This window comes from Thunnus albacares, chromosome 3, assembly GCF_914725855.1.
Source record: "Thunnus albacares chromosome 3, fThuAlb1.1, whole genome shotgun sequence".
In the NCBI taxonomy this organism is placed as follows: domain Eukaryota; kingdom Metazoa; phylum Chordata; class Actinopteri; order Scombriformes; family Scombridae; genus Thunnus; species Thunnus albacares.
The window spans coordinates 9,476,739-9,490,624 of record NC_058108.1 but is presented as its reverse complement, the minus strand read 5'-3'; the positions used below and the strand labels follow the sequence as shown (position 1 = coordinate 9,490,624).

Here is a 13,886-nt window from a genome sequence, read left to right as displayed (position 1 = left end):
GGAGAGGAATTACATGTTTCTCAGTTATTTCAGTGGCACAAGACTAGACTAGACTAGACCAGAAAAAAAAACTGGGGAAATGAAGACTGATGGTTTCATTTGCTGGAATGGCTCACCACTTTAAAGCTCTGTGTCAGCTAATGGTTTCATCATTTTGATCCAGATTGAGTTTGTCTTCATTAGAAAGTGTTTTATGTCCTTTATGCTTCTATAGCTGATTATTCTGTGTTGATAAAGCACCTTTGAGCCCTCCATTGAAAAATAGCATCTGTCTGACAATAACGACTTTTCAGCAAATTGCTTATGAAAAACAAACTGGCATTTAACTAATTAGGACAGAACAATGCTACAAATCAGAGAAATACATCAGGCACTGGATAATGAATCTAATTTCACTGTAAATATTGTCAGCTGGAGTTTGAATCTGACATAGTTTTAAATTTTAGGCAGTCACTGGTGGTTGCAAGTAAGAGGTTTATGAGTGTGCGACTTACTGAGTGTGTGGTGGAGTAATTGTGTGTGTGTGTGTGTTGATGGATGGTTGGGTGCTTGTGTCACCATCTACAATTAATAGCATCTCTGCTGACTTGATTAGCAGCCTTTGGTTCTTAAATCTTGCCTCACTGCAGACCCACTTTAATTACCACTTCCCCTCTTTTATTCACACTGACAGCACCTCTCATTAATCACTACACAAAGGTCGGCCCTTTACTTTTATTACCGCAGGCATCAGCAAAACAACTGAGCGCACGACCCATGGATGGTGGGCAGTGTTATCATGGATCGAATTGTTCAGCGTCCTGTAATGTGTAATATGTTGAGTCTCCCTGCAAAGTTTCTACTCATCTCTATACTGAGCTGGTTATTTTTGGTGCTGCGTAGGAATGGAAAAGTGGAAGTCATATTTATTAAGTAATATTCACACACAACAACAAAAAATTACCCTTCAACTCAAAGTTTATGTCTGTCATTGCCATTCTTGCAATTAAATTCTCGATTTAAGCAAATCACCATCCCATTTAAATCATACCGTAAACCAAGCACATCAGCCAACACAGCTGGACACACACACAGAGTCCCCTTATAGATTCATACAGATATTGACTAAACATGGCTTTAGTTTGGCTCAGGAAGTGGAGGGAGAATTTGATCTTATGTAGCCCATTGAACTCTGATATGGAAAACCGTTGTTGGTTTCCACCAAAAAAAAAAAAAAAAGATTTATGAGGACAAAATGGCACAAAAAAGTACGTTTTAATAAAAGAAGGACAAGGGTAAGGATTGTTTTGAGAATTTCACCTTTGTGCTCGACATTTGGTTGAGCAACTGTCAAAACAACCTTTGAGAGATGTATTTCTTGGTGGACTTTCAAGCTGTGTAAATTACATCATGACATTGGATAGAAGATTAACTGAAAAAGGAAATACTTTAACGTCTTTTCTGTCTTTTGGAAAAAAGTTGCAATGTTCTTCCTATAATCTTGGATAATTTACAGTATGAACATACCAAAGTTAGATTCAGAGGGGCTCAGACAAGTCTGTGCATAAATTATCATTAACTATGAATTTTCAAAGGCTGATGTTTGCTGGAGCTTTGGTATCCAAATGTGCTTGATGCATGAAGTTATAAAAAAGAAGCAGCAGCTGCAAGGCTTTTGTCCAATTTATTGCAAATGAAGTCATTGCAGGAGTAAGTGATGTTGGAAGACATTGAGAAGATGCTTTGTGAAAGGGAAAAGTGAATGGGAAAAATTTGCATGAGAAGATTGATGTCTAAAGCCAGCCAAGAAGTAAAGACAGCGTCTGTAATTAGTAAATCCCAGTTATGAAAGACTACTGGCTCCTCAGTCACGATTACTGTATCTTTTTTTTTTTTACTTCACACATTTCATGAAACATATTTGCTCTCCCATCCTGATGTTCTCTGTGCCTTCTCCTATCTCCAGTCAACTTCCTTAAACCCAACATGCAGGCCTGAAGCAGGCCATACATTTTTACAAACCAGACTCATTGTGTTGGCTTTTCCAGTATCCAGTTACAGTTGTGTTTCACAGACCGAGAAACACTGTCATCAGATCTGGAGAGAGATAATGCTGTTGTCTTACAGGAAGTCATTGTCTTTGCTGTCCTGTTTCATTTTACTGTCATGAAGGTCAAACCACTGACGTGGTGATAGAAAGAACGTGTGTGTAGGGAATTCAGAACTATCTTGTATCATGGCTCAAGAGCATTTCAGGAAGACAAACACTACCGACCATGTGTTCACAGATTTCCTTATCTGTGCAATAGTTTTAGCTCCTTGACAGGTCATTTAATTGGTCCAAAAAACTGTAACATGTACCAACATGGTTGTAGATTTATAATAGAGGAGGTAAATTGTCCTTCTGACTGAAATCTTGAATCAGTAAGAGACTTGATTTGAACACAGATGCCTCATTGTACAGCTGAGCACTGATAACACAAACAAAAAAAACATTATTTTGTTTTGAAAGATGCGGCCAACATTTGTGAATATTGAGCCATGTGAACTTTATGACCACAGTTGTCTAAGCTCTAGATTTACGAACAATCATTTCTCAAAAACGCATGTAGTTTGGAGGAAGCACAACAACATCAAGCCCAGAGATGAACAACAACAGCTGTTTCAGCACTGCAAGAGAAAATATTTGGGCTAGAGCTGTTGCGAGGTCTAACACAACACAGAGTCTCAGAATAAGTGTAAGGTACTCCCAGACCTTGAGTTGAATAAATCCATTTGCAACTTCATATTCAAGCCTGTGGTTTCTTTCAGATGGTGTCACATCAAGTCTGTTTTGCTGTGTAAAAGGTCAATCCACTGAAGCTCTTCTGTCTAAACACAGTTTGCTCAGAAGCACCAGTAAATAATCAGCTGCGTCGATACGGGACATCTTCATATTGAGGAAATCTGTTGACTCATTTCTTTCGGCATTTGTCTCTACAAACACAAAGTACTTTTGCTATTATTATATGCATGAATCATTGTCTTTGTTTTACTGTAGAAAACACTGACACATTAAGGCTCTGTAAACTGACCGGCTAATCTTTTCTTCATTTGTCACATTTTTTCCAGTATTAGTGTTATGGGTGTTTTTTTGTCTTTTTTAAAAAACATTTTTAATTTATGTATTTATTGGGACCATGTACAGTGTTAAACATAAATGTTACCATTTGATGTACTGTACCAGAGTTAGCTTATAGCTAATTTTCATCTGCAGTCCCTTAGGCAGGTCACAATTAAAACATATTACAGTACAAAATATTAACTGCTACTAAGTAAGCATTGCACTTCCTCTTCTGAATAAGTCTGGCACAGCAATAGTTTAATGAACTGCATTTTGTTGTGCAATCGTGCACCATATTCCCCAAATGCTGACTTTAAGATTTATCTCAAAATCTCTTACAACATACTTTATCTCACTCTTGTATCTACAAACCAATAATTCATGGGATTACTTTCTTAATATCATCACTGCTGGAAACAGTTTTGTAATGGTCCTGGATGGATGACAATATGTTAATATTTGTGAATTTCAGCATATTACGATGTTGCTATTTCTCTCGGCAGTGAGCACTCCAACCCATCTTTGCAGATTTTGAGACATACAGTAGGCAAAACAGTAACCAAATATTAGAAATGACCTCTGGGTTCCAGCCAGTCACTCAGACAGCAGTTTTCAAACAATTTGCACTACACAGAGAGTGTGTTTCATCAGAGAAAATTAGCTGAACTTGTGTCTGCCTTTGACAGCATGTTTGCCTCCTCCACTCTTGGCTGAATATTCTCATGCAAACATTCCACTGTTTTCATTTTTGGCTAGAAGTTTCTGAGGCATCCAGACAGATAGCGTGTGGCTTTCCACTCATAATAACCAGCATCTCCTTAAAATGTCAGTGAGGAATGCACAAGCACATGACCCCGCGGTTACCTTTGTCACACTGAATGCATTTACATGATGTCACATTGTTTGATTGAAACTAGCACATTGTAAATGTGAAAATGACTGTCTAAAGCTTGAATTTCCTTGTAGTAATAAAATAAATACACATTATGTTAATTAATATACATATTTCAAATATTAGAGACCACAGTTACTGCCAATCCAAACTCATGCTTGAAATACACTTAAGTGGTAAGAAATACTCAATCTCTCTGACATATAGGCATGTGCTCTGTGGAAAGTTTTGGCAAAATGGGTGATGAGAGGAACTGTTGAACAGTAATCGCGGGGGCGTCTTGAAGCCAAGATGAAATACTTGTGTGCACATGCAACAAGAAAACTTCAAAATTACATTCCAACTTCAATAAAAGATAGACATCTAACTCAAGATAATCTAAGTAACAAAAAATTTGAAGAGCTCCTCCATCTCAAAGTGCTTCAAAGATCATTCTGTAGTCTGTGGATTTTTTCACTTTGTGGTCAATGGAAGGGGAAAGGGTGTAGAAGGAGCCTCAAACAACCCATAAACCTCAGACTTAGTATTGGAAGAGCCGGTGGGCTGCAGAGGCCAAATGGCACCATTTGTAAGAGCAATTGATGAGTAAAATGGGGGCAACAGGGTCTCCTTTCAGACCTGGAGGAAAAATACATATTGCTGCCAAACACTTGATTGTTGCACTTAAGAGTCTAAATGGGCACCAGGAGAGGAAGACAATCAGACATACGTGATTGGCTCCTTGATCCAAGACCAACACAAACTGAAACATGCATAAATAAGATACATGAAGCTGATAAAATATGAAGCAATCTAATTCAGCATTGACTTCCTCATATGTCCTGTCTATTCTGTCAAATGCTGGATTCCTTCTGTGGGCAGACGGTCCACTCAGAACTGAATGTGAATAAATTCACAGTCAACTGCTTCACTCCAGACTAACTATTGGATGGGTTGCCATGAAATGTAGTACAGACATTAACTGTCCCCTACGGATGAATCCTATTAACTTTGATCAACCCTTGACATTTTCTCTGTCACCAGATTGACTTTTCACTGTATTTTTTGGGGGTATGCCTTCTCTAGAGTGGACAGGAAATAAGGGAAGAGAGAGAGATGGAGAACGACATGCAGAAGATCCCCAAATGAACTCAAACCGGGGACGTTGCGGTTCATGATCGGCACCTTCAACCCCTTGGACACCAAAGAGTCAAAACAGTTTGGGTTTTGAGTAAAATTCTCTGACAGGAAGGATTTCCATGAAATCCATGAAAACATTCGTGGTGCACAGAGGATGAATCCAACTAACTTTAGTGATCCCCTCACTTTTCCTCTAAAGTGCCACCAAGGGGTTTACAATTTTCCAATGAAATGTCTCAACAACTATTGGATTGCTAATAGTTGAAATTTAGTACAAACATTCATGTCCCCTAAGGATGAATTTAATAACTTGGTGATCCCTTAACTTTTCATCTAGTGCCATCTTATTAAATACTTTTTTTATGACCAAATTGTAAAACTAATAACCATACCAAGACCCTCATCTGTACTTTGTCTTAAGCAAGTTCAGTTAATTTTATTGCCATTACAACAAACTTTAGGAATTGTCCTTGGTGAGCTCATAATGCAACAGGACAGACAGGCACAACATACATTTTTCCCTAATTAACAAATGTTAGCATGCTAACATGCTTAACAACGGTGAACTTGGCAAACATTAAACATCAGCAAGTTGGCATTGTTACTGTGAGCATGTTAGCATGCTGATGTTAGCATAAGCACCACTGTGTCTGTGTGAGACAGAGCCACTCTGCATGTAGACTCTTGTTGAATCAAAGTGAGGATCAGAAAAGTGTTTCTATAATGTCCAAACCAAATATGTTTAACTGTTAGTTAGTGTTTCTGCTACTGTTAAATAGGTTTGTATTTATCACACCTTAACCTCTCTTTCAACAGATGCACTTGCACCTCACAAATGAACAGATTTTTCATATTTTCTTAGGTTAACAGTCTGCAGTGTATCTTTAAAAGGCAGCAGTTCACAGACTTATTACACTGTTGTCAGTCGAACCTCCTCCAGCTGCCTCATTTTCTAGTTTTTAAAAGTAATTTATGTGTCAGTGCCCACCTCAGCTCACTTTCCTGTGAACCAACAGCCCCCTTTTTTCCAAACCACAATTTATGCAAGTATGTGTCCAGCTGGGTTGCCAGGTCCTTGTAAAATTAAAACAAACATGACCACCTGTCCCTAGTATGCAGGAAAAGAACTAAAATCAGAGATACATTATGCCTTCTCATGGTTTTCCTTCTCTGACTGTCAATCAAAGAGAAGAAAAATTGACATGTTTTCCATAATGCAGCTGCAGAGTCCTTGAGGAACATCTGGATTTCTTCCATGAGGGTGGATACGACTTTTCCAAACTTTTGCTGTGAGTCTCCATAACATTAAAGTATTTGGATCAAAAATACAACTGCTAAACAAATAACTTTTTCCGTGATCTAACCTAATCTTTTATTTAACTCTAAATAATAATCTGACCTCTCTCATTTACAGAGGACATTTATTCAGAGAACTGAAATAGAAAACCCCTCTAATAGCAGACTGATGAACAGCATCTCCACCACATGTACTGAATCTTTGTGGACAACTAATACCTCAGAGGTTATTTCAACCCCAGAGTTCAGCATTAAACTGCAAAGAAAAAAATGTAGCCTATGAAACTGAGTCTGTTTGCATAAACAAAATCCTGAAACAAAACGCTGAACAATGTCTTTACCACAAACTGGTTACAAGAAGAAAAAAAAACACTAAGCCAGTTAACTGTTTCATGACAAGTCTCCAATTTTAAACACTATGGTGACGTTTAAATGGTGACAGTCATATCTGCAGCAATGTAAGCAACTTTGGTGTACACTATGTACTGCTTAAAGATAAACGAGAACAATAGAAACAGACAATTTCAAAGAAATGTAGGTGACACACCGAAGTGTAGTGAGTAACGCATTGTATTGTGCTGTCTAAGCGCACAGTGAATGTAAACAGGCGCACAGTGCAACAGCAGCAGCAGCAGCAGAAGCAGCAGACGGAGGAGAGACGTGAACTTGATTCAGGGGGCGCACAGCAGCAGAGACGCCCACACAGGCTGAAGCTCAGAGACGCGCTATAAAAAACGTGACTCGGTATTTTACTGTCAGTGGGGATCCTTTACTACCTTCAAACCACCATGCAACAGCCAGAGCGATTCAGCCGTGGAAAATACTAGCCTACACACGGAGCAGTGGAGTTTATCAAAGGGAAACATGATTTCTGGTCATAAGAAAAAAAGACATTTTCACATCTGTTTGTGGATTTTGCTGAAATAGTTTCATCGACCCTGCCATTGGAGTATCTCTGGATAACTGTTTGACAAGGAAAAATATCTTTTGGTTGTTCTGCTGGATTGAGAAGGATATCTGAACTATATGGTGGTGAGTCATTACATTTATCTAATTATCCAAGTAAACGATAAAGTAGACTTTTAAAGATGTTCAAGAGACTGCTCACGTTTGTTGACAAAAATCTGACAGTGACTCATTAAATAACATTTATACAGTTTATAAAACTGTAAAAGTGCACACTATTCTGCAAACATCTGTGCAAAACCACCGTCTAAGTGCAATTCTTTAACAATGGACAAGCTGTTCAGTAAGAAAGTGTATATGGATGGGTAATATAGGTGCAGAAAATCCTGTGTCTAATTGATTAACGTCACATTGGACTGCATCGTATTCAAATCTAAAAATGGCCACAAGCTGGTATTTAAAAAAAAAAAAAAAAAAAAAAAATCAGCAATCTCACCAAGGAGTTTCTTTTACATGTCAATTTAAAGAGCAAATGGTGATTTGTAATAGGCTTACTAAATGTAATTTTTCAAATGAAAGATATATGTCTACTACATAGCTCAGCACTAGTGTGTTTTAAATTATTATTCTATTAATTGGGTGGTCTGTTCTATTTATAATATATGTTTGACCTCCAGCTAAAACTGAGGGATCAGAGTCCTCTGTGAACCCTGAAACGGTTAGTCTCAGTTATCTTAGTATGTGTCTTCATGTTGTTTGTGGTTTGCAGATGAATTGTGTAACAAAAGCGTAGTCAGACCTTTAGTCATTTAAGAAGAATTTCTTAAGAAAAGAAAGTAAGTGCTTCTTATCTTTTAGAAACCTTCAAATCTTAATCTAAAAAGGCACAAGGATGAAATACACGCATGTGACAAATGAAAGGAAAAAACAACGTAAATGAGTAAATTAAGGTGTTTAGACCATCACGAGCCTTCAGAGCTGCTTCAGTGCACCGTGTCATACAGTTTCCCAGTCTCTGAACTCTACTGGACGGATGAACTTCCATTCTTCCAAAATATATTTCCTCATTTGGTGTTTTGGTGATCGAGGTGCAGAGCGCCGTCTTAATACATGAACACAAAAGTGTCCAGTTGGGTTGTGATCTTGTGAATGCAATATCATATATGATTCACATCATTTTCATCAAGACATTTAGTGACCCCTCATGCTCATGCAAGCATCTGCATTACTTATGAAAGCACATAGAACACATAGAAACTTTACGATTTTTAATGATTCCAACAAGTCAACAGTATTTTACTAATGTTGATCCACAGCTCACTACAGGCTGCACATTTCATCTGCTTCTTCTTTCTCTTGCAGCCTCTCTTAGGTATGGACTCATGACTCTCAGAGTTCAGTGATGTTAGCTTTGAGTCACTACAACTCCTCGGCCTCCCCGCTCCTCCCTACTTTCTCTAATGACAGCGGAGAGATGGTGGAGGCCAGGTTGTTTGCTGGAGGGCTTTCGCAGCAGGGGAACTTCACCTCGGTGGAGCCCACCACCAGCGGTGTCATTGTGGTCGTACTGTCCATGACTTTGGGCATCATCTCCAACATTGTGGCCCTCTTCATCCTGGCTAACGCCTACTCCCTCCAGCGCCGGCGCTCCAAAGCCACATTCCTTCTCTTTGCTACATCACTGGTGATCACAGACTTCATCGGACACTTGATCCCAGGTGCCCTGGTTCTCCGACTCTACCTCTCTGGAGGTGTGCGCCCAGAGGATTTCAACTCTTCTGATGGCATGTGCCAGTTCCTGGGTGGCAGCATGGTGTTCTTTGGCCTGTGCCCACTCTTCATGGGCTGCGCCATGGCTGCTGAGCGCTGCCTGGGTGTCACTAAGCCACTGCTGCACTCATCTCTGGTCACCAAAACCCGCACTAAAATATGCCTCTCTGTCATTTGGCTGGCAGCTCTGTGTGTGGCCATGCTGCCGTGCTTTCAGCTGGGCTCTTACGCCTACCAGGACCCAGGGACGTGGTGTTTTATTAAAGTGCTCAGTGACACTCAGGAGGTGGATGTGGCATTTGTGGTGCTCTTCTCTGGACTTGGTCTGACCTCCCTGGCTGTGGCGCTGGTGTGTAACACAATCAGCGGTCTGACGTTGGTGCTCGCTCGGCTCAGGAGGAGGCCCGGCTCTCATCATTCAGCCAGGTCTCATGATATAGAGATGGTGGTACAGCTGGTGGGGATCATGGTCACCTCGTGTATCTGCTGGAGCCCTCTGCTGGTGAGTATCAGGACATACAATAAACCAGAACTATACATTAAGTTGATATAAGTAAAATGTAAAAAAGTTTAATATCAGTATAGACCAGCTACCATAAGTTGGTAGAGACCAATACCAGCTTTAGAAAGTGGTATCGGCTCAATGCAAACCTGAGCTCCCCTCAAGCACCTATACTAAAATAATAATAATAATGATGATAAGAAGAAGAAGAAGAAGAAGAAGAAGAAGAAGAAGAAGAAGAAGAAATATGATAACTATGATAATTTAATAATTGTATATATATAAAGAAAAGACATAAAATGAACATAAAAATGTGTAAATGTACATAAAATGGAAAATAAAACCCACTTGATAATATTACTAAACATAAGATAAAATAAAGTGAAAATACCTTTTTTTTAAATACTTTATTGTGTCAGTAAATATCATTGATACATTTCATGGTATTTTAACATCTTACTTTTTGTACTTACTTCACCCACACAGAAAACACAGTGCACACATAAACACATAAAGTACCAGTATAGATGTTAATAATCATAGTGTACCCATTCATGTATACACACATATCTATACATTCCTGTACCCACATGTATAAAAATACAGATAATAAAAATAAATAAATATTTTTAAAAAATAAAAGAGGGAAGTTAGGCTTTGATATTTCATTATACAGGTAGTCCTACTGTTACTACTGTGATTTTCTATTATAATTTAGTATATATTACTTAAATCATCTTCTCAAAGAATGTTCCATTTAAATATTTCAACAATATTTATATACTTTATAGTTGGTCTTATTACCTTTACTCCATTTACAGAAAGCCCATCTTTTTTCAAACAACTTTTCATTCTTATTAATTTAGCTAATTTAGCTTTTCCATTCTATATATGTCCACTACTGTTTCTAGCTACTTGTTTAACTTAGAAGGCTCCGATTTTTTCCAACCTCTTGTTATTTGCTTGAGTGCTGCAATTCTCAGAATCCCAGCTAGATACCCAGCTTTCCCGAACTTCTGCTCTATTATGTGTAAAAATACCTTTAAGTATTTTTACTGCCCACATTTGTGAAAATGAGTATTATTTTATCTTTATCAACAGATTAAAAATACTACTTTAAAAACATAAGACTGCAAGGTTTGTAGTAGCTGGTACTTGAAGTGTGTTAAAGAGCCTCTGCGTTGACACATTTATTAGGACCAGAGAGCCTCTCAGCTCTTTTATTTTCCCTCTCAAGGATTTTCACTTTCTATTTGACTTTGTGGTGGAAAGAAGAATTATTAAAGCAATGCACTCAAATAGATCAGAAATAAATGATGAGTAATAATGCTAACAAATACTGATTAATTACACAAATAATGCATCTAGTGTTCAATCAACTGGAAATCAGGTTCTATCAATTATTGATGGAAGATTCTGCTGTATGCTCCTTCAAGTCAATACCTGAAGTATCAATACTACCACACAGTCTTGTTCTGAATGGCAATTTTATCATCAATGGAATCGACACCATTATGTCACTTTCTTGGCACATGTGCACTCCTCTGGGTTCATGCACTGTTTCCCTCTCTGCAGTTGTTGTGTGCATGCAAGCGTTGATCATTAGTTCAGAGAATTCACCCAATAAACATTTGGTGATTACCTTTAAAAACAGTATTTTGTTTTAACATGCTTGTGGTAAATTAATTAACTGATAATAATAAATAGAAATGTTTAATCATTGGTATTCTCCTCAGAGTACATTAGTTTATATATTTGTATTAGTGATGATTCTGGCCCTGATATTACTTGACAGTGAGTACTTGCTAATATAGATGTGACAATTATTTTAATGTAATCATATAAAACAATGTTGGTGTATCCTTGTCACAAAGAATAAGAAAATAAGTGCTTATCCAGAACATTCATTTGTTGTGTTAAATGAAATGAATAGCATTGCTTTAAAAACTGCTATGTTAATGTTATAATTGGTAGGCGATTATATTTGAGTAATGTTGGCTTTGCTATATAAATGCAGTATTTAGGGAGACCAGCAGAGATCAGTGATCCCATAACGGCATGTCTAAAGTCTAAACAGAATCGCTCTTTTATCATATAATAATTGCAAGCACATGTTTCATGCCTGCAGATCTTTGCCCTGATGTCCGTGATCCGCTCCTACACAGGATCTATCGGAGAGGACCTGTCCAACTATAAAGTCCTGATGGTGATGGGCGTCAGACTGGCCACTTGGAACCAGATCCTCGACCCCTGGGTCTACATTCTGCTGCGCCGCACCGTCCTCCGCAAAATCTACCTCATCGCTAAGTGCCAGGCGGGCCTCAGGGGTAATATATTAAGCCGCTGGGAGCCCACGTCCTTTCCCAGCTCGGAGAAGAACGATGTCAGCCAAGTCTGAGCTGAGAGGGAGACTGATGTAGTACACTGAGGCTGTACTGTGTCACCAGGTCACCGAACATATGCAGGACTCGGAGTGCCAGGGCCTTAAAAAAGTAGAGATCCACACGGAAGCAGGTGGAAGGAATAAACTTTGTGGCTGTGATGGCAGAGTTGATCACATTAAACCTGCAGTTTGACATTTCTGGGCTGGTCCACTTTAGAAATGTTTAACGGACACAATCAAAATATCTCTTTCATACTCCATCGACGTTTACCGTTCATTTTCTTACCTTACAAATGGAAGCTAGCTAATGCTGTGATTTTGCACAAAGTATCATAAACTTTCTACTGTTTACTTATAATAAGTGAACATTCCTTACTGCATATTTCTCATGTGGACTACAGTCATCCATGTAAACCCTATAACAGTAAAGGGCAGAGATGTAGGCAATGTGAACGCAGCACTAAACATATTCTGCCCTGAGAAACTCAAAACAAGGTTTGTAGGAGTGTTACATTTAGATGGACTTAGGATCATTTGGTTTTATTTCTCAGTGTAAGAGGTAAAAAAAAAAAAAAAAAAAAAAAAGAAAAGCCCAGTGACTTGCTCTTAAATTCAATGAATGTGGAAAAACTGAGCTGTATCAGTGTAACCATTAGAGGGAGCCCCAGAGTAAACCCTTAAATATCTAGAATGTATTTGTAATGTTAAGTATTCAGCTGAATGTATTTCATTAAGGAAGGTCAACGTTCAATTACTGTGGAGTTTATGTACGTTTAAGTATGCTTAAGTATGCTGTGTTAATACAGTGCTTCATGTGAAATAATATAAGATTTTATAAGTTAATACTTGAATTGTACCCTCAATTTACTGAGGACATGTCAAGAATGTAAATAAAGCAATGCAATGTGACATATAATCTTTAATCTGACGTTTTGTATTTATTCATGAACAATTTTTCTATGATTTTCCAAACAAAAGGGCTTGTGTTGAGATGTATGATATTTATAGATATATAACACTGTATACAGTGGTGTAGTTGGCAAACTGTATGTTATATAGAATTATTCTGCTAGTTAAACAGTGCTTTAAGTGTGAATCTGACTCCTATAAACACTGGCAGCATGACTTTGAGTTTCAGAGTTTTGCTATGTGTTGCCATACTTGAGTATTGTGTCAGGAAAATTCTTCTTTAATTTCCAATAAGTGACAACAAAATCTGTATGAGTAGTTTGATAAGAATTTAATCTGATGACGGGTGCCCTGTAACAGGGATTTCCTGCAAACATTCTGGACTTCGATTTCTATAAATGACGGTGATGATGAATCATGAGCGAAGGATTATCCACAAGTTCATGCAGATGATAACCTTTTCAAGAGTGTTGAGTAAATCATTTTGATTTTGATTTAGTATCCAACTATATTCAGTGAGCTGCTTGCATAGGGAAAGTGTCTAGGTTAGTCTGACTCTGATGTGAGTAAACTTTGAGGTGTAGTGCTTCAATGAAAAACTATTTCCTGCGTCGTATTTTATCTGTTTCCTCCCCTGCATAATTTATTTCCAACTACATTCACATGGTTTGCAGCTGCAACAATTTTTCCTTCTTATTTCACAGGGCCTTCCCAAAAATCCCATCTACCAATTGCCGCCAGTGATATTCAGATACCGAATTTTATTGTATTTTCACAATGAGAAACTGCTCATGTGTGATGGTTTGTAAGTGGCACAAAATGCTTAACCCTTACATACTGTTCAGGCCAAATTTGACCCATTTTTTTTTTTACATTTGAGAGCATTAAAAACATCCTAAACCCAATTTAACAGTCAATTTTAGCCTGAAATTGTAATTTTTCTAAATTTTTGTGTTGCTGATATACATTTTTGTACATAGAGTTTTCTGGGTTGAATTTTACCTGTATTTTAAAAAAAAATCAAAAA

General features: G+C 38.0%; 1 protein-coding gene across 2 annotated transcripts; it reads left to right on the top strand.

Annotated features, from left to right (window-relative positions):
- The first annotated feature begins 6,951 nt into the window (after nucleotides 1-6,951).
- ptger1a (prostaglandin E receptor 1a (subtype EP1)) lies at nucleotides 6,952-12,873 on the top strand. 2 transcript variants are annotated; one of them, XM_044347605.1, is made up of 3 exons: nucleotides 6,952-7,418; nucleotides 8,658-9,567; nucleotides 11,696-12,873. In XM_044347605.1, exons 2-3 carry the CDS (start codon nucleotides 8,698-8,700, stop codon nucleotides 11,963-11,965), a joined length of 1,140 nt encoding a protein of 379 aa, XP_044203540.1. In that variant the 5' UTR covers nucleotides 6,952-7,418; nucleotides 8,658-8,697; the 3' UTR covers nucleotides 11,966-12,873. The 2 variants fall into 2 exon arrangements, with proteins under 2 accessions (XP_044203540.1, XP_044203539.1); XM_044347604.1 differs by having other exon boundaries at nucleotides 6,953-7,421.
- The last annotated feature ends 1,013 nt before the right edge of the window (nucleotides 12,874-13,886 follow it).